The sequence below is a fragment of the Beta vulgaris genome, chromosome 8 (genome assembly GCF_026745355.1).
Source record: "Beta vulgaris subsp. vulgaris cultivar EL10 chromosome 8, EL10.2, whole genome shotgun sequence".
NCBI lineage: Eukaryota > Viridiplantae > Streptophyta > Magnoliopsida > Caryophyllales > Amaranthaceae > Beta > Beta vulgaris.
This window is the reverse complement of record NC_079209.1, coordinates 7,933,589-7,956,718: the sequence shown is the minus strand read 5'-3', so window position 1 is coordinate 7,956,718 and position 23,130 is coordinate 7,933,589. Positions and strand designations below refer to the sequence as shown.

General features: G+C 42.2%; 1 protein-coding gene and 2 long non-coding RNA genes across 5 annotated transcripts; all 3 read right to left on the bottom strand.

Moving 5' to 3' along the window:
* Positions 1-1,619: 1,619 nt before the first annotated feature.
* Positions 1,620-21,529, bottom strand: LOC109135690 (uncharacterized). 3 transcript variants are annotated; one of them, XR_008967443.1, is made up of 4 exons: positions 20,893-21,529; positions 19,342-20,322; positions 2,376-2,611; positions 1,620-1,805 (listed from the first exon to the last, which is right to left on the bottom strand). It is a non-coding gene; the product is annotated as an uncharacterized LOC109135690 (long non-coding RNA). The 3 variants fall into 3 exon arrangements; XR_008967445.1 differs by lacking the exons at positions 1,620-1,805; positions 2,376-2,611 and adding exons at positions 18,101-18,115; positions 18,686-18,759; XR_008967444.1 differs by lacking the exons at positions 1,620-1,805; positions 2,376-2,611 and adding an exon at positions 18,099-18,759.
* Positions 11,167-14,956, bottom strand: LOC130589367 (uncharacterized). The gene is made up of 2 exons (XM_057391360.1): positions 13,519-14,956; positions 11,167-13,405 (listed from the first exon to the last, which is right to left on the bottom strand). The coding sequence occupies exon 2, from the start codon at positions 13,198-13,200 to the stop codon at positions 11,176-11,178; it is 2,025 nt and encodes a 674-aa protein (XP_057247343.1). The 5' UTR covers positions 13,201-13,405; positions 13,519-14,956; the 3' UTR covers positions 11,167-11,175.
* LOC125492575 (uncharacterized) lies at positions 15,730-17,133 on the bottom strand. Its single transcript, XR_007269218.2, has 2 exons — positions 16,486-17,133; positions 15,730-15,915 (listed from the first exon to the last, which is right to left on the bottom strand). It is a non-coding gene; the product is annotated as an uncharacterized LOC125492575 (long non-coding RNA).
* Positions 21,530-23,130: the final 1,601 nt, after the last annotated feature.

Sequence of the window (23,130 nt, the reverse complement as noted above, 5' to 3'; positions counted from 1 at the left end):
TTGGGTACTTCGAGACGTATCTAACTTACCTTGTTGTACTAGGAGGTAGGCATAGACTTCCTTGACCCGCTGGGTACCAGACTTTGATTCACTCCACGTAAATTCATCTTGTAAGTCTTTAGTAGATATATGATTTGATAAAACTCTAATAGTTGTGTCGTTGGTGAAAATCTTCCAAATGAGGGAAGAGTTCCAAACTTTTTGATTTGGAATCATCAAGTCTTTGACCTTGATGAGTCCTGATTCCTCCAGGGAGACACCTTGGTTTAGTTCTATTGGCTCACCTCTTAGCCATTTGTTTGCTTGGATATGAGTTTGGAAGCCGTCTCCTATTCACTTGGTGAACCAATTTCGACAACCCTGGATTAAATTACATAGGCCTCGAAATCCCCAGGAGGCTCATCTAATCTTTACTTTATTAAGAGCAATGTTAACGGGGGAATCTTTATACTTGGCACGAAGGACTTGCGATATCAAAGATTGGTTTGAAGTGTGAATCCGTAAGGCTTGTTTAACAAGTTGGGCTTTGTTGAACAAATGAACATTTCTTATACATGCCTAGGCCTCATCCCCCTTTCGGGAGTTCAAGGGTTCTCATGCTCTTCCAAAATATAGGCCTAGAATCCCGGTGGCCTGCCCAAATAAATCGAGTTTATCTTATCTGCTGTACCCTTTGGCATGAGAAAAATACTAAGAATATGGAGGCTAAGCATTGTTAGAATGATGTTTATGAGAAGAAGTCTTCCTGCATGAGATAGAGATAGGTGATGCCAGCTCGAAACTCTTTCCTCAACTTTCTCTACTAAGTGAAGATATTTTCGAGAGCTTATGTCATCAACTTCAATGTTACAACCCAAATATTTCCCCAATGTATCGTCAGATGGGGTAGCAACAATACTTCTCATAAAGCGCTTGAAACGTTGAGGTGTATTGGGGATGAACAGTATATGGGATTTGTTGTAGTTTATCACTTCTCTTGACAATCTACTACACCGAGATAAGATAGTTTTTATTCCTTCGCAAGCTGCTGGAGTAGCCTTAAAAAAGATCAGAGAGTCATCTGCAAAAAATAGATGGGACACGGATGGGAACGATCTTGATAGCCTGATACCTTGGAATACACCTTCATTCATTCCGTTAATTAACATTCTAGACAAAATATCCATTACTAAAATAAACAGCTAGGAGGAGAGGGGATCTCCTTGCCTGAGACTGCAAGAAGGTTTAAATCTCTTAGTAGGCTCGCCGTTTATTAGAATGGAGTATGAGACGGTAGTGAAACATTGCATGATCCATTGTCGACAGAGGGTTGGTATTCCCATCTGGTTTAGAATCCATCTTGAAAATCCCAATCCACCTTATCGTATGCTTTGAACATGTATATCTTGAGTGCTGCTAGATGGTGCTTACCTTTTGTTCGCTGTTTGATTAGATTGACTAGCTCATGAGCAATGAGGAAATTGTAACATCCCGCACTTCCGAGCTGCTAGCTAAACATACTTAACATTCATGAAACTCAATTAACACTTAATAACCTCGAATTAACTATTTACTCGCAGCGGAAACATAAACCTTAAACCGATCCTGGACCTGTGGGTCAGGGCCCATAACAAAATAACTTCAAAGCCAATACCTGATTATATATTACTTTACTCGAAATCCCAAAACAATACAATACTTAATATCAAATGAGAACTTAACATTCAACAATTATATTCTAAATATAACTTCAAATCTCTAATTTAATTTCCATCTCTTAACTGAAAACTCTTTCTCTTGATTCTTCCAGAAATCCAAACATACACCTGCAAATTACAGACGAAAATACAAAACAAAAACAAAACTAAAATGAGCGAAAAACTCAGTAACTTTACTTCAACCCGTCAAAACGATTTTGGTTCGTAAACATTTTTCATATCAGAAATAACTTGGTAATTGTTCGGAAATAATTCATCTTTTAATGTATCGCTGGCATAGCTCAATCACATTACATAAATCGCTAGCAAGTACAGGCTTATAACATAACTTAACATAATATTCGACCTTATCTGGTCTTAACTCATATACGAATCATTTTACTCCACCTGTACCTTGCCCACTATTCATCTCAGTTCATAAACTAAGCCAGCTAAAAACCATTTCGAAAACGTATCCTCATTATCATACTCAATTCACATTTCTAGAATACTTTATAGTTTTCCGAACAATTCCAATAATAATAAACAAAGTATTATTCTTTCATAACCATCAAATATCAATTCACAATTAACTTATAATATGCATCTATAACCATGGCCATGACTATAAGCAATGTATGATATTGAAAACACAATAACATGGGCATGTAAATTCATTTTGCTGAACATAAAGGTTACCTCAAACTCAAGAACATTATATGCAATCTCCATGAACATTTATGAAAATCTTGATCTTCAACTCCAACTCGAACTCCAACATAATTCACCCAACACAATAACATAATCAACAACCATTCTTCAAATAGATAATGTTTCTGTCTAGAAATTAAGGTTAATGATCTGTGCTGAGCAAGTCCTTAAGTCTGAGCAGGGCTGGTTATCAGTTCACCGAAAACCTGCAAAACACAGAAAAACTACCCCGGGGGTTGTTCCGGGATCCTCAAGTCAGTTGATGATTGAGGTAGAGAGAGAGTCTAGAGTGAGAAACTCAAGTTAGTTAGGTGAAATTCAATACCTTTGCATTGATGGGACAAGAGGTATTTATAGTGGTGAGAATCTCTAGAAAGTGGTGTGCTGGACAGGACAGCTCACTTGGGATTGATGATACCTTTTCAAAGGATGATTCTGGTGGGACCCATGAAGCCTGAATTAGCCATGCTGTAGTTGGTGGGACCCACGGTGCTTAGGTGGCGGTGCCACATGGCATGATATTCTTAGAAGGGTTCAATGGGCCTAAACATTTAGCCCCACGCCAGGAGGGGGCAGAAGAGCCGTCCGACCGGGTGAAACCCCTTGGTGGCGTAAATTCCTCTCATCTGATCGACCTCCATAAGAAGAAGCCAGAGGGGGACCAGGTCGGGCATGCGACGACCAAGTCTGTATAATCAGCAGGATCCATCGGACCGACCTCAATGAAGGGAGATAAGAGGGAGACCAGGTCGGGCAAGTGCCGAACAGGCCTGTGATTTCGGAGTGGCCTACGTAGCGGACCGACCGGGTCTTTTGAAGAGGGACCAGGTCGGCTGAGGGGTAAGAAGCCCCTTGACTGACTGACCAGGTCTCTGAAGAGGGTACCAGGTCGGCTGAAGGCTAAGGAGCCCTTTGACTGACCGACCAGGTCCTTGAGGGGGATACCAGGTCGGCTGAGGGCTAAGGAGCCCTGTGACTGACTAACCAAGCCCTTGAGGAGTATGCCAGGTCGGCTGAGGGCTAAGGAGCCCTTTGACTGACCGACCAGGTCCTTGAGGAGGATACCAGGTCGGCTGGGGATTAAGGAGCCCCTTGGCTGACCGACCGAGTCCTGAATGGTGGATGCGGCTCGGACATGGTAAAGTACTTAGTTACCTTGACCAAGTAAAGGGGATTTGTGGAGACCTGGTCGGACAATGGGCAAAGTAGCCCCATGTGACCGACCGGGTTCTAGGTGGACGGGCGCAGCTCGGACAGGGGCTAATAAGCCCTGGAGAGGCCGACCAGGTGCCCCTAGTACTTAGTCACATTGACCAAGTAAAGGGGAGTTGTGGAGACCTGGTCGGACAATGGGTAAAGTAGCCCATGTGACCGACCGGGTTCTAAATGGACGGGCGCAGCTCGGACAGGGGCTAATGAGCCCTGGAGAGGCCGACCAGGTGCCCCTAGTACTTAGTCACATTGACCAAGTAAAGGGGAGTTGTGGAGACCTGGTCGGACAATGGGTAAAGTAGCCCATGTGACCGACCGGGTTCTAAATGGACGGGCGCATCTCGGACAGGGGCTAATGAGCCCTGGAGAGGCCGATCAGGTACCCCTAGTACTTAGTTATATTGACCAAGTAAAGGGGAGTTGTAGAGACCTGGTCGGACAATGGGTAAGGTAGCCCCATGTGACCGACCGGGTTCTAAATGGACGGGCGCAGCTCGGACAGGGGCTAATGAGCCCTGGAGAGGCCGACCAGGTACCCCTAGTACTTAGTTATATTGACCAAGTAAAGGGGAGTTGTAGAGACCTGGTCGGACAATGAAGGTAGCCCCATGTGACCGACCGGGTTCTAAATGGACGGGCGCAGCTCGGACAGGGGCTAATGAGCCCTGGAGAGGCCGACCAGGTACCCCTAGTACTTAGTTGTATTGACCAAGTAAAGGGGAGTTGAGGGCTATCCTCTTGTCCGACCGGAATCTTCGGGGAGGCCGTTATTATGATCGAGCGGATAGTCTTGAGCTGGAAATCAGTGGTTTGCCACATGGCATTTCTCAGCTGGGTAGTTGAGCTGGATGGACTTTCTTGAAATTTTGGCATTTCATCTTCCATTGGCCATGTGGAGGCATTTGATGGGTTTGTGAGGGGGCGTGTCCCGAGGCACGCCTATATATTTGTACGGAGAGGAGAGAGAAATCATTTGTGCAAACTCTCTTCAGAATTCTCAAACTTTCTCTCTCTAAAAGCTCTCGCTTCTCTCTAAGTTCCCAAGCAATTTCTCCGGTTTCCATCGTCTGACCAGGTACGCTCTTGCCTTTTTAGTTTTTTCGCGTTTTACTTTTTAATAACCTCGGCCGACTCCCTTGTCCATACAATAATGGGAGAATTGTCCGAGTCGGTGACACCTCCGACCTCACCTCCCTACAATAGGTTCGAGGAGGTGAGAGGTATGGGAATAACGCTGGTGTCAACCGTAATAAGTTGCTCCGACCCCTCGGCCGTTCCCGACGCGGTTATGCTCCCGAGCCCCTCATCATCAGTGGAGGAAGAGGTCGAGGGCGCTGTTCCCTTTCCTTGGGAGGTGTCCCTGGCCTTCCCTTCCAAAGCTAGCTACTTAGATAAGTATATTGATGATGGTGTAGTGAGGGTGACCATGTCTGATGGCGAAGAAGAAGCATCTACCTCCGGCCGACCGGAGTTCCCGGACCTGGATCCGAAGGGGGGTCCAGGGTCTAAGTTTCCTCTTCCTTCGCTGATGAAGGCCATCTTCGAAGATCCGAGAGGGCAAGCTGCCAGATTCCATATAAGGGACCCCTACATGCTGGTCCGACCAGAGGCTTTCCACACCGTTCTTACTCCTCCCCCGGGCTATACTGCAGTGTACTACAAGTCTATGGAGATGGGGCTCCGATTCCCATTAACTTCTTTTGTGAAGGACCTCCTCAACGCCTATAATTTGACGATAAGCCAGATCTCTCCGAACTCCTGAGAGGGATTATTGATGTTCAGACTATATGCGCAATGTTGAGCGTCCGACCTACCATTACTCTTTGGCGCAACATGTTCAAATTAGTCGAGATGATGGCCGGGGATAACGGACCGGGTTGGTGGTACTTTCAAGCCCGACCAGTGTATAAAGTGGTGCTCGATCTGCCTTCTTCTCAGAAAGGATTCAGGAGGGAATTTGCCTTCATTTATTTTGGAGGTGATTGGGGGATTCCAACTGTCCGACCGGATGTGGAGCCGAACCACGAGTTGAATTTCCGGGTTCCTGAGATGTCTGAGGAGGAGGCAGTTGCGGCTATTTATCTGCAAACTGAGGCCCACATTGTTTAAGGAGGGGAAGTCTATGTGGCCAGCAACTTGATTCCGAGCTGCCGGCTCTTCAAAAGCGAGCATCTACTGTCGGCGGTCGGGCTGAGCCGGACATTCCCCCGGGGTAATCAGCCGAGGGGGTTGATTTACTTGCTTTTTGTTTATGCTTACAAATTTTTAACTTTGTTTCTCTCTACAGCTTGCTCTTTGTCACGTCTTTTGGAGTCCGACCCCGATATGGCCGAGAAGCTTAACTATGCTGCAATGAGGGCTGCTCAACTTAAGGCCGAGCTGAAGGCCAAGAAAATCGGCATTCCCAAGAGCCCCAAGGTAGGTTTCTGCTTCTAGCCGAATACCATTCCTCTTTACTTCGACTTGACTTTGACTTTTGCAGGATCCCTCGAAGCCTAAGACTTCGAAAAAAAGGAAAGAAAGGGATCCCGAGAAGGTGGCTAAGACTGCCAAGGCGTTGGCCAAGGATCAAGCCGAGAAGGCTAAAAAGGCCAAGTCTGTGGAGGTGAACAGTCCTCGTCCGGACGAGAGGGCGGACAAGTCCGAGGAGACTCACATTTCTGTTCATTCCGAGGACTTTCGACCGGTTCAGAGTCCTCAGTACACCCCGGCCACCCCTCGCGGCCCCCACGACAATCCCGAGGAGCTTAGCCTTGTCCTGGCTAAGCCCTTCGCCGAACTGGATGTCCACGGGCTTGACACCCGTTGGACCAATGTGGTCGAGTGCCTGTACAACGCCTCCGACCGGGAGTACATTGCCCATACCAGCGGCCCGGAGGAGACGAACGACCTGTTTCGTAGCTGGGTTGAGGTAAGCTCCTTTCTCCTTGTTTAACTTTGTTGATTTTGCCAAGTATACTGACTATATATTTTTGTTCCAGTTCTCCGCTCGGCTGGTCAACGTGGCCAGGAACAAGGTTCACCTAGCCGATAAGGTGGCCAATATGGAGGAGAGGGGCAAAAAGCATTGGGAGGAGCTTCATACTGCTAAAGAGGGCCAGCGGGTAGCCGAGGCCAAGTTGGCCAACGCTGAACGCTGCATCGCCCGTGATCAGGAGGACTTCAAGGCTGAGCGGGATCAGTGGGCCTTGGACAAAGAGAAGCTGATCAAGGAGAAGGAGGAGGCCATCATTGCCAAGCTGGCTGCTGAAGTTCAGACTGCGGATGTGCAGAGTAAAATCGCTGAACTGATGGCCCAGCTTGCCGAGCTGGAGAAGGTCCCCAAAACTGAGGATGAGTGGTTTGTGGGTTGGAAGGAGACCAAGGCCTGCACAGACTTCGTCAACGAGGTCGGCTCAACCGCCCAGAAAATGGGGGTGGACGAAGCCCTCAAGCGGATGAAGGCGGCCTTGGCCAGATCACACCCCTTGCTTCCATGGTCCGAGGTGATGGGGAGCTATGATGCCCTTCTGAAGGAAGAGGATCAGGCCTTGCTTGCCGAGCTGCGCATCGCTCTCTCCGAAGACGATGATGATGATGATGATGATGATGATGATGATGATGATGGGGAAGCTGCTGCTGAGGCCGGCGAGGATCAGGGCCAAGGGGTGGCTAGGTCGGAGGAGCAACATGGGAGCACCAATGATCAGACCGACCCCCCTGCAGCCTAGGCCTTTTTGTGTTGTATTTTTGATTTTTTGCTCACTTAGCCTTGGTAGTACCAGGCTTTTAGGATGTAATATTTTCCCAACTTAAATGAAACTTCTTTGTTCTATTTTGTTCGAGCACATTTTTATGTTTGTCGATTGCAATTTGCTTATGCCCAAGTATTGTTTCTCGAACTGGTTAAGTTTTGCCTGATAGCGTTGGTCGGATTAAATTCGAACAACTTGTAATTAAAACTGGTTAAGTTTTGCATGATAGTGCTGGTCGGATTAAATTCGCATAACTTGAAATTGAAACTGGTTAAGTTTGATTGTAACTTGAAAATGACTGGTTAAGTCTTTTTATAACTGCAAAGTTGACTGGTTAAGTCTTTTACAATTGCGACCTTGACTGGTCCGAGTGACTACATGCCATACTTGGCCAGTACATCAGCTATATGCGCCCAATTGCAATTGACAGACATTATACATAGTATTTCTTGAGATTGTCTGGGTTCCATGGCCGAGCAAGTGGTATGCCTTCAGGGTTCTCGAGCTGGAATGTACCAGGCTTGATTACCTTGGTGACTTTGTAAGGACCATCCCAGTTAGCCCCCAACTTGCCTTTAAGATGCGAGAGCCTCGTTGCTTCGACCTTTCTGACCACCCAATCTCCGAGCTGGATTGGCCTTGTCTTAACTCGGCGATTGAATTGCCGAGTTACCCTCTGCTTCTAGCGGATCGACCTTAGCAAGGCGTTGCCCCTTGTTTCTAGTAGCAGGTCGAGGTTGACAGGCTTTTCTTCTTCATTTTGCTCGAAGTCATAGAAGGTGATCCGAGGTGACGGGATGCCGACCTCTACTGGTAGGACTGTCTCACTACCATAGACTGACCCAAACGGGGAGTGTCCCGTTGCCTCCTTAGTAGTCGTCCGAGTCGACCACAAGACTCCAGGCAGGTCGTCCACCCAAGCCCCTTTTGCTGCATCGAGGGATTTTTTGATCCCTTTGAGCATTATCTTGTTGGCTGCTTCTGCCTGGCCGTTGGTTTGTGGTCGGGAAACGGCGGAGAACCTAGTCTGTATTCCGAAACGAGCACAGTACTCCCGAGTTGGTCCGCTGTTGAATTGCCGACCATTGTCCGAGACCAGAGCTCGGGGAACTCCAAACCTTGTAATTATGTTTCTCCAGATGAAGGCTTGGACCTGCTTGTCAGTGATGGAAGCGAGGGGCTCGGCTTCTGTCCACTTAGTGAAATAGTCTATGGCCATTATTAGGAACTTCCGCTGACCAGATGCTGGTGGGAATGGGCCGAGCAGATCCATACCCCATTTGTCAAATGGCAGAACTGCTTGAATGGAGTTGAGGGGGGTGGCTGGGGCTCTGGGGATGTCCGAATGGATCTGGCAAGATGGGCATCTCTTCACCAGCTCTTGTGCATCTGCCTTGAGAGTAGGCCAGTAGTACCCAGCCCTTAGAGCTTTTCCCGCTATGGTTCACCCCCCTTGATGACTGCTACACGCCCCTTGGTGTATTTCCCTTAGGATGTAATTTCCTTCTTCAGGGGTTACACACTTCAGTAGTGGGTGCGTGTATGACTTCTTGTAGAGCTGCTCGTCATGCCATAAGAACCAACCTGCTCGGTGTTTGATCCTTTCGGCTTCTTTAGCATCTGCTGGGAGGACTCCATCCCTTAAATATCCGACCACTTCATCCATCCAAGTGGATGTTCGGTCTAGAATCAGCTGTTCTTTCGCGTTTATGCTAGGCTGGCGAAGTACCTCCCACATGATGGTCCGAGGGGCTGACCCCTCTGCTAAGCTAGCCATGCGCGCCAGGCATCGGTTGTTGATTTTCCGACCTGGGTATGTGGCTGATATGGAATGGGAGAGCTTTTTGATGAACTCTTGTGCTTTGGCCAGATACATTCTCATATTATCCTCCTTGGCCTCGTACTCCCCCGAGACCTGACCCACTATAAGCTGGGAGTCCGATCGGGCCTCAATGGCTGTAGCTCCCGTAAGAATGCACAGCTGAAGTCCGAGAATGAGAACTTCATATTCTGCTTCATTGTTCGACCCCAGGAATTCGAACTTGATTGCATACTCCATTTTTTCTCCGACCGGGGGCTTGAGCACTAGCCCCGCTCCACATCCCGACTTGGTGGAAGAACCATCCACATATAGTTCCCACTCTTCATTTTGGCCGACCGGGGGCCGAGTTGTGCATTTGGTTATGAAATCCGCCAAGGCTTGGGCTTTTATTGCTCTCCGAGGTTCATATTCTAAACCAAAATCCGCTAGCTGGTCGGCCCAGTCTGTCATCCGACTGGAATGGTTCCTGCTTTCGATTATCTTGCGGAGAGGCGTGTCCGGTGAGGACTTTTATCTGATGGGCTTGAAAGTAGGTTTTAGCTTTCTACTGCCATGACGAGGGCGAAGACCATCTTCTCCACCTCGTATATTTAGCTTCTGCACCTCGAAAGGCATGGCTATGAAATAGAGGGTGCTGCGCCCTTCCCTTTCGGCCACCAGACGGCACTAGGCTATTCCGAACTGCCAGGTATATGAACAAGTTTCCCCCGGCAAGGGGGACATAGCTTGGGAGTGTTGAAAGATGAAGTTTGAGGGAAGCGAAGGCTTGCTCAGCCTCTTCGTCCCAAGTGAACTCTTTTCTCTTAAGTGCCTTGAAGAAAAACAGGCTCTTATCAGCCGACCGCGAGAGGAATCGTCCGAGAGCAGCTAGACATCCTGTTAGGCGCTGCACTTCTCTGACGTTCCGGGGGGATTTCATTTCCAGTACCGCTTTGATCTTGTCGGGGTTGGCTTCAATACCCCTTTCATCAACCAGAAATCCGAGGCACTTGCCCCCTTTCACTCCGAAGACGCACTTCTTAGGATTGAGCATCATACGATACTTCCTCAGTGTGCTCAGCGTCTCCTTTAGGTCGGCTGGGTGATCAGAATGGGCCTTGCTCTTGACTATCATGTCGTCAACATACACCTCTATGTTCCGACCCAATTGACTATCATGTCGTCAACATACACCTCTATGAATTTGGTGATACCCTGCATTAGCATCCATGAAGCTTAAAAGGGCATGACCAGCTGTCGAGTCGACCAGTCTGTCAATTTTGGGCAGAGGGTGGTTATCCTTTTTGGACAGGCCTTGTTCAGGTCCGTGAAGTCCACACACATGCGCCAAGCCCCGCTCGGCTTTTTCACCAGTACTACGTTAGCCAACCATTCCGAGTACTGGCATTCTTCGACGAACCCTGCCTCGAGCAGTTTCTTGACCTCAACTGCGGCAGCCTTGCATCTTTCCGGGCCCTGATGCCTTAGTTTTTGCTTGACTGGCTTGTACCCCTCCTTGATGTTCAGCTCATGACACATGATTTTGGGGTCAAGACCAGGCATCTCTGAGGCCTCATAGGCGAACACGTCTTGGTATTCCCAGAGCACTTCCACTACTTGCGCTCTTGTTTCTGGGTTTAGGGCCTTGCCCACCCTCACAGTCCGACCGGGTACTTCTCCGATCTCCACTTCCTCATCTTCCTCAGCTGGCTGAGGTCGTTCATACTGCTTGGGGTTTTCTGTGATGTATACCCCCAGGTTTTTTGGGGAACCTTCTTCTCTTTTCCTCTTCCTCGAGTCCTCTTGGACGTCGATTTCAGTTCTGCTCTTCAAGCTATTAACATAGCATTCTCGCCCAGCCTGCTGATCCCCTTGAATTTTTTCGACCTTCCCCTCATCTGTTTCGAACTGCATGAGGAGTTGGTACGTGGAGATAACGGCTTTTGTTCTATTCAGGGTGGGTCGTCCCATTATTATGTTGTATGGTAGAGGGATGTCGACCACTAGAAAGTCGATCGATAGGCTTCTGCCCTTGCCTTTCTCACCCATCCGAGTGGGGAGCTTTATCGACCCGACAGGCTGTACAGAGTTTCCCCCGAAGCCTATGAGTGGCTGATCGAGCGAGTGGCGTGACATCCTTCTCACTGTACTTCAGCTTCTTCAGGCATTCCAGAGTTATGATATCGGCGGATGACCCACTGTCAACCAAGACATGTCTGACCCGGGAGTTGGCTACTTTGAGCTCGATGACCAGGGGGTCATCATGGGGTACACTGACGGGCCGACTGGATTCCCCGAATGTCATTATGGGACAGTCCGACCGGCTTGGCTTGACTTCTAGCACTTGGTGCTTAAGGTTTTGGAGGTGGGCTTTCCTAGCTCGACCGGTTAGGCCTCCCGAGGCGAAGCCCCCTGCGATGACCCCAATGTACCCTTCCGTGTCCCCACTATTGGACTGACCGACCTTCTGCTTTCCCTTCTCTTCGCTTGTGTGCTTGAGGTAGCGGTTCAGCTTGCCCTGGTCGGCAAGGTTATCTAATCCTTTTTTCATCTCTGTACAATCTTTTGTGGTATGACCACATTCCCGGTGGTACTCACACCACTGGCTTTTGTCTCTTCGGTAGGCTGAAGTGCTGATGGGTGGGGGGTTGGGCAGCATGGACTTGTGCTTGATGTCCAGGTAAATTTCTCTTCGATTCTTATTGAAACGAGGGTCATTTCCATGATCAGTGAATCTGTCCGACCTACCGCCCGTTTTCTGCTGTTTGGGCTGATCTCTGTTGCTTCCTTCTTCCTTTCTCTTCTTACTTCCTTCTTCCGAGTGACGGCAAATGTCTGCCGCTTGGATAAATCTTTGAGCTTTTGCCATGGCCTCGGAAAAAGTTTTGACTTCACTTTCCGCCAATGTCCATCTGAGCCGGCCAGGCTGCAATCCGGACATGAGAGTAGCGAAGGCAACGGCATCTTGCAGGTCGGATACTTTTAAGGATTCTTCATTGAACCTTTTTATGTAGTCGGCTAGACTTTCATTCTTCTCTTGCTTGACCCCCATGAGGTGCAAGCTTGTCTTCTTTTGCCTCTTTCCGGCCACGAATTGGTGAGTGAACATGTCCTTGAGTACCGCGAAATCGGTGATAATTCCAGCTGGCAACTCTTGGAACCAATTCAGTACTAGCCCCTTCAGCGTAGTAGGGAAGAACCGACACCATGTGGCCTCGCAGCTGGTCTGCACACTCATCTGAGCCTTATATGTGGCCATATGATCTTCCGGGTCGGTTAGGCACGCGAATGGTTCAATCAGCGGCGTTTTGACTTTCCCTTGGGTGGGGGTGTCAATGATCTCTCGGCTGAACGGGGTCATGAACTTGAGGCTTCCATTACCGAGCCTTAGAGGTTTGGACTGAGCCGAGTCACCATGTCCTTCACGCTGAGCGGCCTTGCAATCTAGGAACTGACGAGCGTCATATCCCTGACTACGGCGTTTCTCATTAAGAATATTTCGAGCATCTTCCGGCTTGCGGCCAGGATTCCCCCCTTGGCGACCTGGAGACGTGGGTCTCCTCTCTTCGGAGAGCAGCTTCCCGATGTGCCGACCTCTCGCCCTGTGGAGGGCGCTCATCTTGCCGGGAGGGGGCCTTTGAGACCGAACAGGCTCCCGAGCCGCTGACCTTTGCCGGTTAGGCTGGTCATGATTGGAGCGAGGGTTACGCTCTTCCCTATGAGATGGCCTCGGGACATTGTCATCACGTTGTTGGAGGCTGAATTGGTTCTGGCCCTGCCCTTGTTGGAGGGTAGTCAGCATTTGCATGATGCTTTGCTGCACGGTCTGTTGTAGCTGAGCGGCTATAAGTGCTATGTCAGCTGTGAGCAGAGGTTGGGGGTCAACACGTTGTATTTCCCGAGAGGGGGAAGGCTGCAGTTCCTGGGAGAGTTCCAGGTTAGGGTCTAGTGTATGAACCGAAGGGGATCGAGTCCATGCTGATCTCCTCTGTTGGGGTGAAGGTTCCCTCTCGGATCGCTGGGGTTGGGTAGATTGTTTGTTACGGGCGTTCTTGGATGGTGCCATAGCTAATTAGCACTGGGGTCGAATTCTGCTGAGTAGCAAGTAAAATCTTCTGAGTGGTGGCGAAGCAACTTTTTGTACTATCCCCACAGACGGCGCCAAACTGTTTCCGTCTAGAAATTAAGGTTAATGATATGTGCTGAGCAAGTCCTTAAGTCTGAGCAGGGCTGGTTATCAGTTCACCGGAAACCTGCAAAACACAGAAAAACTACCCCGGGGGTTGTTCCGGGATCGCCCCCCGACGCTCAAGTCAGTTGATGATTGAGGTAGAGAGAGAGTCTAGAGTGGGAAACTCAAGTTAGTTAGGTGAGAATTCAATACCTTTGCATTGATGGGACAAGAGGTATTTATAGTGGTGAGAATCTCTAGAAAGTGGTGTGCTGGACAGGACAGCTCACTTAGGGATTGATGATACCTTTTCAAAGGATGATTCTGGTGGGACCCATGAAGCCTGAATTAGCCATGCTGTAGTTGGTGGGACCCAGGGTGCTTAGGTGGCGGTGCCACATGGCATGATATTCTTAGAAGGGTTTAATGGGCCCAAACAGATAATAATCAATCTTAAACCTTATGAGCTAATGATGATTTCCTAAATGATACCAACCTTCTAATAATCCAACTCATACTATCAATCTCACATTATAACTCTCCAAAATAATTAGTTTAATCAGAAATCTAACTAGATTCTGTTTTAATTTAAAAGTACTTGAAGAATCATCCAAATAGATTTTTTTTAAACAAGAGTAATTAACTTGAATCTGCAGATTATAGATTACTAACTTCTTGAACTATCTTATCTTAGTCATTAAACCAAAATAAGTTTAAGAACAATTTACCCAAAGTTAATACTTTCAGTTGTTGAAAATTAAGATTACACCATATCTAATTAACTTACTACTAGAGACTTTAGATTGAAAATGTAACCATAACAAAGCTGATTTACAAGGTCATTTATCAAAGTTGCCCACTGATTCTCAAGTAGTTTCATCAATTCAATATACTACATCATTTCAATTTTGGCTTTTATGAATCAAAGGACATATATGAAAAGGAAGAAGTGAAACAAAAGCTTACCACACTAAGGTAACGATTCAAGAAGAAAAATCAATTAGTTTGTGACAATCACGGAAACAGTACCGCACCACCATAAATCACGGCGGCACAACCCTTGACAAGACCGTACAGCACAGCAACAGACCACGGAACAGTGGCGGCAGCACCATACCGAAACAGAGGAGAGAGAAAAACGCTGCAACAGTGGCAGCAACAACTACAACTTCCAGAGATCATAACTCCTAGCTACGAACTCCGATTGAAGAAATTTTTGAGCCTAAATTCATTAGCTCGAAGAGCTCTACAACTTTGATGAAGAAACAAGGAGCAAATTTGGATTGCATGTTGAAGAAAATTGCAGAACAGACTGACGAAAACAGAGAAGATGTGAGAATGAAGAATTGGGGTTTTTAGATTTGCCCAAAATCAGAAAAAATTATGGAGATTACATCTCAATGGTGGAGATTCCATGGAATTTTGACAACTCAATTTGAAAGCTCTTCTCCTTTTGACACAATGAAGGAAGATTAGAATGTGTTGTCTGTTGACAACAGTTGACACGAGGAAGAGTGAGAAGTATAAGGATGAGATTTTTTTTCTTTCTCTTTTAATTCCAAAGCTTAAAATATAAATCAGAACCATGTAAGTGATTTACTATTATAACATTAGTATTCCCTTTTACCTTAAAATATTTAAATCAATCTTACTAATAAAATATCATAATTAAGCTAAGTTAAATATTTAGCTCTTAATAAATCTTCTTTAAAATACGGACTGTTACACTCTACCACCCTTAAAATAAATTTCGTCCTCGAAATTTAAAAACTTAAAACTTTAGATTATTTCAAAACGAATACATCACATAAAACATTTCGCAGAAATTACCTCAAAACTCATAATAAACTATAATATCTCGAAAGAAAAACTTCCTAACATTCTGCAATCCCAATCAATATAATTTAGTCTTCTTGCTATAGTCACTCAATCTGAATCCCCATATAACTTCTACTTTTGCAAATTTCACAACACTCAATCTTCAATTTCTCAATTCGAATCCCTCAATTTTCAGCTAATTAATAACCCAAATCAATTGCAAACATTCCCAAATATCTTTCTTAACCTCATATGTCATGATATGAAGATCACGACAACTCCGAAACAACCTGGTTCTGATACCACCTGTAACAGCCCGCACTTCCGAGCTGCTAGCTAAACATACTTAACAGATCAATTGCAAACATTCCCAAATATCTTTCTTAACCTCATATGTCATCATATGAAGATCACGACAACTCCGAAACAATCTGGTTCTGATACCACCAGTAACAGCCCGCACTTCCGAGCTGCTAGCTAAACATACTTAACATTCATGAAACTCAATTAACACTTAATAACCTCGAATTAACTATTTACTCGCAGCGGAAACATAAACCTTAAACCGATCCTGGACCTGTGGGTCAGGGCCCATAACAAAATAACTTCAAAGCCAATACCTGATTATATATTACTTTACTCGAAATCCCAAAACAATACAATACTTAATATCAAATGAGAACTTAACATTCAACAATTATATTCTAAATATAACTTCAAATCTCTAATTTAATTTCCATCTCTTAACTGAAAACTCTTTCTCTTGATTCTTCCAGAAATCCAAACATACACCTGCAAATTACAGACGAAAATACAAAACAAAAACAAAACTAAAATGAGCGAAAAACTCAGTAACTTTACTTCAGCCCGTCAAAACAATTTTGGTTCGTAAACATTTTTCATATCAGAAATAACTTGGTAATTGTTCGGAAATAATTCATCTTTTAATGTATCGCTGGCATAGCTTAATCACATTACATAAATCGCTGGCAAGTACAGGCTTATAACATAACTTAACATAATATTCGACCTTATCTGGTCTTAACTCATATACGAATCATTTTACTCCACCTGTACCTTGCCCACTATTCATCTCAGTTCATAAACTAAGCCAGCTAAAACCATTTCGAAAACGTATCCTCATTATCATACTCAATTCACATTTCTAGAATACTTTATATTTTTCCGAACAATTCCAATAATATAACAAAGTATTATTCTTTCATAACCATCAAATATCAATTCACAATTAACTTATTAATATGCATCTATAACCATGGCCATGACTATAAGCAATGTATGATATTGAAAACACAATACAACATGGGCATGTAAATTCATTTTGCTGAACATAAAGGTTACCTCAAACTCAAGAACAATTATATGCAATCTCCATGAACATTTATGAAAATCTTGATCTTCAACTCCAACTCGAACTCCAACATAATTCACCCAACACATAACATAATCAACAACCATTCTTCAAATAGATAATAATCAATCTTAAACCTTATGAGCTAATGATGATTTCCTAAATGATACCAACCTTCTAATAATCCAACTCATACTATCAATCTCACATTATAACTCTCCAAAATAATTAGTTTAATCAGAAATCTAACTAGATTCTGTTTTAATTTAAAAGTACTTGAAGAATCATCCAAATAGATTTTTTTTCAAACAAGAGTAATTAACTTGAATCTGCAGATTATAGATTATTAACTTCTTGAACTATCTTATCTTAGTCATTAAACCAAAATAAGTTTAAGAACAATTTACCCAAAGTTAATACTTTCAGTTGTTGAAAATTAAGGTTACACCATATCTAATTAACTTACTACTAGAGACTTTAGTTTGAAAATGTAACCATAAAAAAGCTGATTTACAAGGTCATTGATCAAAGTTGCCCACTGATTCTCAAGTAGTTTCATCAATTCAATATACTACATCATTTCAATTTTGGCTTTTATGAAACAAAGGACATATATGAAAAGGAAGAAGTGAAACAAAAGCTTACCACACTAAGGTAACGATTCAAGAAGAAAAAATCAATTAGTTTGTAACAATCACGGAAACAGTACCGCACCACCATAAATCACGGCGGCACAACCCTTGACAAGACCGTACAGCACAGCAACAGACCACGGAACAGTGGAGGCAGCACCATACCGAAACAGAGGAGAGAGAAAAACGCTGCAACAGTGGCAGCAACAACTACAAATTCCAGAGATCATAACTCCTAGCTACGAACTCCGGTTGAAGAAATTTTTGAGCCTAAATTCATTAGCTCGAAGATATCTACAACTTTTATGAAGAAACAAGGAGCAAATTTGGGTTGCATGTTGGAGAAAATTGCAGAACAGACTGACGAAAACAGAGAAGATGCGAGAATGAAGAATTGGGGTTTTTAGATTTGCCCAAAATCAGAAAAAATTATGGAGATTACATCTCAATGGTGGAGATTCCATGAAATTTTGACAACTCAATTTGAAAGCAATTCTCCTTTTGACACAATGAATGAAGATTAGAATGTGTTGTCTGTTGACAACAGTTGACACGAGGAAGAGTAAGAAGTATAAGGATGAGATTTTTTTTCTTTCTCTTTTAATTCCTAAGCTTAAAATATAAATCAGAACCATGCTCTGATACCACCTGTAACAGCCCGCACTTCCGAGCTGCTAGCTAAACATACTTAACATTCATGAAACTCAATTAACACTTAATAACCTCGAATTAACTATTTACTCGCAGCGGAAACATAAACCTTAAACCGATCCTGGACCTGTGGGTCACCCATGACAAAATACTTTCAAACCAATACCTGATTATATATTACTTTACTCGAAATCCCAAAAAATACAATACTTAATATCAAATGAGAACTTAACATTCAACAATTATATTCTAAATATAACTTCAAATCTCTAATTTAATTTCCATCTCTTAACAGAAAACTCTTTCTCTTGATTCTTCCAGAAATCCAATCATACACCTGCAAATTACAGACGAAAATACAAAACAAAAACAAAACTAAAATGAGCGAAAAACTCAGTAACTTTACTTCAGCCCGTCAAAACAATTTTGGTTCGTAAACATTTTTCATATCAGAAATAACTTGGTAATTGTTCGGAAATAATTCATCTTTTAATGTATCGCTGGCATAGCTTAATCACATTACATAAATCGCTGGCAAGTACAGGCTTATAACATAACTTAACATAATATTCGACCTTATCTGGTCTTAACTCATATACGAATCATTTTACTCCACCTGTACCTTGCCCACTATTCATCTCAGTTCATAAACTAAGCCAGCTAAAACCATTTCGAAATCGTATCCTCATTATCATACTCAATTCACATTTCTAGAATACTTTATAGTTTTCCGAACAATTCCAATAATATAACAAAGTATTAATCTTTCATAACCATCAAATATCAATTCACAATTAACTTATTAATATGCATCTATAACCATGGCCATGACTATAAGCAATGTATGATATTGAAAACACAATACAACATGGGCATGTAAATTCATTTTGCTGAACATAAAGGTTACCTCAAACTTAAGAACAATTATATGCAATCTCCATGAACATTTATGAAAATCTTGATCTTCAACTCCAACTCGAACTCCATCATAATTCACCCAACACAATAACATAATCAACAACCATTCTTCAAATAGATAATAATCAATCTTAAACCTTATGAGCTAATGATGATTTCCTAAATGATACCAACCTTCTAATAATCCAACTCATACTATCAATCTCACATTATAACTCTCCAAAATAATTAGTTTAATCAGAAATCTAACTAGATTCTGTTTTAATTTAAAAGTACTTGAAGAATCATCCAAATAGATTTTTTTTCAAACAAGAGTAATTAACTTGAATCTGCAGATTATAGATTACTAACTTCTTGAACTATCTTATCTTAGTCATTTAACCAAAATAAGTTTAAGAACAATTTACCCAAAGTTAATACTTTCAGTTGTTGAAAATTAAGGTTACACCATATCTAATTAACTTACTACTAGAGACTTTAGTTTGAAAATGTAACCATAACAAAGCTGATTTACAAGGTCATTGATCAAAGTTGCCAACTGATTCTCAAGTAGTTTCATCAATTCAATATACTACATCATTTCAATTTTGGCTTTTATGAATCAAAGGACATATATGAAAAGGAAGAAGTGAAACAAAAGCTTACCACACTAAGGTAACGATTCAAGAAGAAAAAATCAATTAGTTTGTGACAATCACGGAAACAGTACCGCACCACCATAAATCACGGCGGCACAACCCTTGACAAGACCGTACAGCACAGCAACAGACCACGGAACAGTGGCGGCAGCACCATACCGAAACAGAGGAGAGAGAAAAACGCTGCAACAGTGGCAGCAACAACTACAAATTCCAGAGATCATAACTCCTAGCTACGAACTCCGATTGAAGAAATTTTTGAGCCTAAATTCATTAGCTCGAAGAGATCTACAACTTTGATGAAGAAACAAGGAGCAAATTTGGGTTGCATGTTGGAGAAAATTGCAGAACAGACTGACGAAAACAGAGAAGATGCGAGAATGAAGAATTGGGGTTTTTAGATTTGCCCAAAATCAGAAAAAATTATGGAGATTACATCTCAATGGTGGAGATTCCATGAAATTTTGACAACTCAATTTGAAAGCTCTTCTCCTTTTGACACAATGAATGAAGATTAGAATGTGTTGTCTGTTGACAACAGTTGACACGAGGAAGAGTGAGAAGTATAAGGATGAGATTTTTTTTTTCTTTCTCTTTTAATTCCTAAGCTTAAAATATAAATCAGAACCATGCTCTGATACCACCTGTAACAGCCCGCACTTCCGAGCTGCTAGCTAAACATACTTAACATTCATGAAACTCAATTAACACTTAATAACCTCGAATTAACTATTTACTCGCAGCGGAAACATAAACCTTAAACCGATCCTGGACCTGTGGGTCAGGGCCATGACAAAATAACTTCAAAGCCAATACCTGATTATATATTACTTTACTCGAAATCCCAAAACAATACAATACTTAATATCAAATGAGAACTTAACATTCAACAATTATATTCTAAATATAACTTCAAATCTCTAATTTAATTTCCATCTCTTAACAGAAAACTCTTTCTCTTGATTCTTCCAGAAATCCAAACATACACCTGCAAATTACAAACGAAAATACAAAACAAAAACAAAACTAAAATGAGCGAAAAAATCAGTAACTTTACTTCGGCCCGTCAAAACAATTTTGGTTCGTAAACATTTTTCATATCAGAAATAACTTGGTAATTGTTCGGAAATAATTCATCTTTTAATGTATCGCTGGCATAGCTTAATCACATTACATAAATCGCTGGCAAGTACAGGCTTATAACATAACTTAACATAATATTCGACCTTATCTGGTCTTAACTCATATACGAATCATTTTACTCCACCTGTACCTTGCCCACTATTCATCTCAGTTCATAAACTAAGCCAGCTAAAACCATTTCGAAATCGTATCCTCATTATCATACTCAATTCACATTTCTAGAATACTTTATAGTTTTTCGAACAATTCCAATAATATAACAAAGTATTATTCTTTCATAACCATCAAATATCAATTCACAATTAACTTATTAATATGCATCTATAACCATGGCCATGACTATAAGCAATGTATGATATTGAAAACACAATACAACATGGGCATGTAAATTCATTTTGCTGAACATAAAGGTTACCTCAAACTCAAGAACAATTATATGCAATCTCCATGAACATTTATGAAAATCTTGATCTTCAACTCCAACTCGAACTCCAACATAATTCACCCAACACAATAACATAATCAACAACCATTCTTCAAATAGATAATAATCAATCTTAAACCTTATGAGCTAATGATGATTTCCTAAATGATACCAACCTTCTAATAATCCAACTCATACTATCAATCTCACATTATAACTCTCCAAAATAATTAGTTTAATCAGAAATCTAACTAGATTCTGTTTTAATTTAAAAGTACTTGAAGAATCATCCAAATAGATTTTTTTTCAAACAAGAGTAATTAACTTGAATATGCAGATTATAGATTACTAACTTCTTGAACTATCTTATCTTAGTCATTAAACCAAAATAAGTTTAAGAACAATTTACCCAAAGTTAATACTTTCAGTTGTTGAAAATTAAGGTTACACCATATCTAATTAACTTACTACTAGAGACTTTAGTTTGAAAATGTAACCATAACAAAGCTGATTTACAAGGTCATTGATCAAAGTTGCCAACTGATTCCCAAGTAGTTTCATCAATTCAATATACTACATCATTTCAATTTTGGCTTTTATGAATCAAAGACATATATGAAAAGGAAGAAGTGAAAACAAAAGCTTACCACACTAAGGTAACGATTCAAGAAGAAAAAATCAATTAGTTTGTGACAATCACGGAAACAGTACCGCACCACCATAAATCACGGCGGCACAACCCTTGACAAGACCGTACAGCACAGCAACAGACCACGGAACAGTGGCGGCAGCACCATACCGAAACAGAGGAGAGAGAAAAACGCTGCAACAGTGGCAGCAACAACTACAAATTCCAGAGATCATAACTCCTAGCTACGAACTCCGATTGAAGAAATTTTTGAGCCTAAATTCATTAGCTCGAAGAGATCTACAACTTTGATGAAGAAACAAGGAGCAAATTTGGGTTGCATGTTGGAGAAAATTGCAGAACAGACTGACGAAAACAGAGAAGATGCGAGAATGAAGAATTGGGGTTTTTAGATTTGCCCAAAATCAGAAAAAATTATGGAGATTACATCTCAATGGTGGAGATTCCATGAAATTTTGACAACTCAATTTGAAAGCTCTTCTCCTTTTGACACAATGAATGAAGATTAGAATGTGTTGTCTGTTGACAACAGTTGACACGAGGAAGAGTGAGAAGTATAAGGATGAGATTTTTTTTTTCTTTCTCTTTTAATTCCTAAGCTTAAAATATAAATCAGAACCATGCTCTGATACCACCTGTAACAGCCCGCACTTCCGAGCTGCTAGCTAAACATACTTAACATTCATGAAACTCAATTAACACTTAATAACCTCGAATTAACTATTTACTCGCAGCGGAAACATAAACCTTAAACCGATCCTGGACCTGTGGGTCAGGGCCCATGACAAAATAACTTCAAAGCCAATACCTGATTATATATTACTTTACTCGAAATCCCAAAACAATACAATACTTAATATCAAATGAGAACTTAACATTCAACAATTATATTCTAAATATAACTTCAAATCTCTAATTTAATTTCCATCTCTTAACTGAAAACTCTTTCTCTTGATTCTTCGAGAAATCCAAACATACACCTGCAAATTACAGACGAAAATACAAAACAAAAACAAAACTAAAATGAGCGAAAAACTCAGTAACTTTACTTCAGCCGTCAAACAATTTTAGTTCGTAAACATTTTTCATATCAGAAATAACTTGTAATTGTTCGGAAATAATTCATCTTTTAATGTATCGCTGGATAGCTTAATACTATACATTATAATCACCAAGTACAGGCTTATAACATAACTTAACATATATTCGACCTTATCTGGTCTTAACTCATATACGAATCATTTTACTCCACCTGTACCTTGCCCACTATTCATCTCAGTTCATAAACTAAGCCAGCTAAAACCATTTCGAAACGTATCCTCATTATCATAATCAATTCACATTTCTAGAATACTTTATAGTTTTCCGAACAATTCCAATAATATAACAAAGTATTATTCTTTCATAACCATCAAATATCAATTCACAATTAACTTATTAATATGCATCTATAACCATGGCCATGACTATAAGCAATGTATGATATTGAAAACACAATACAACATGGGCATGTAAATTCATTTTGCTGAACATAAAGGTTACCTCAAACTCAAGAACAATTATATGCAATCTCCATGAAC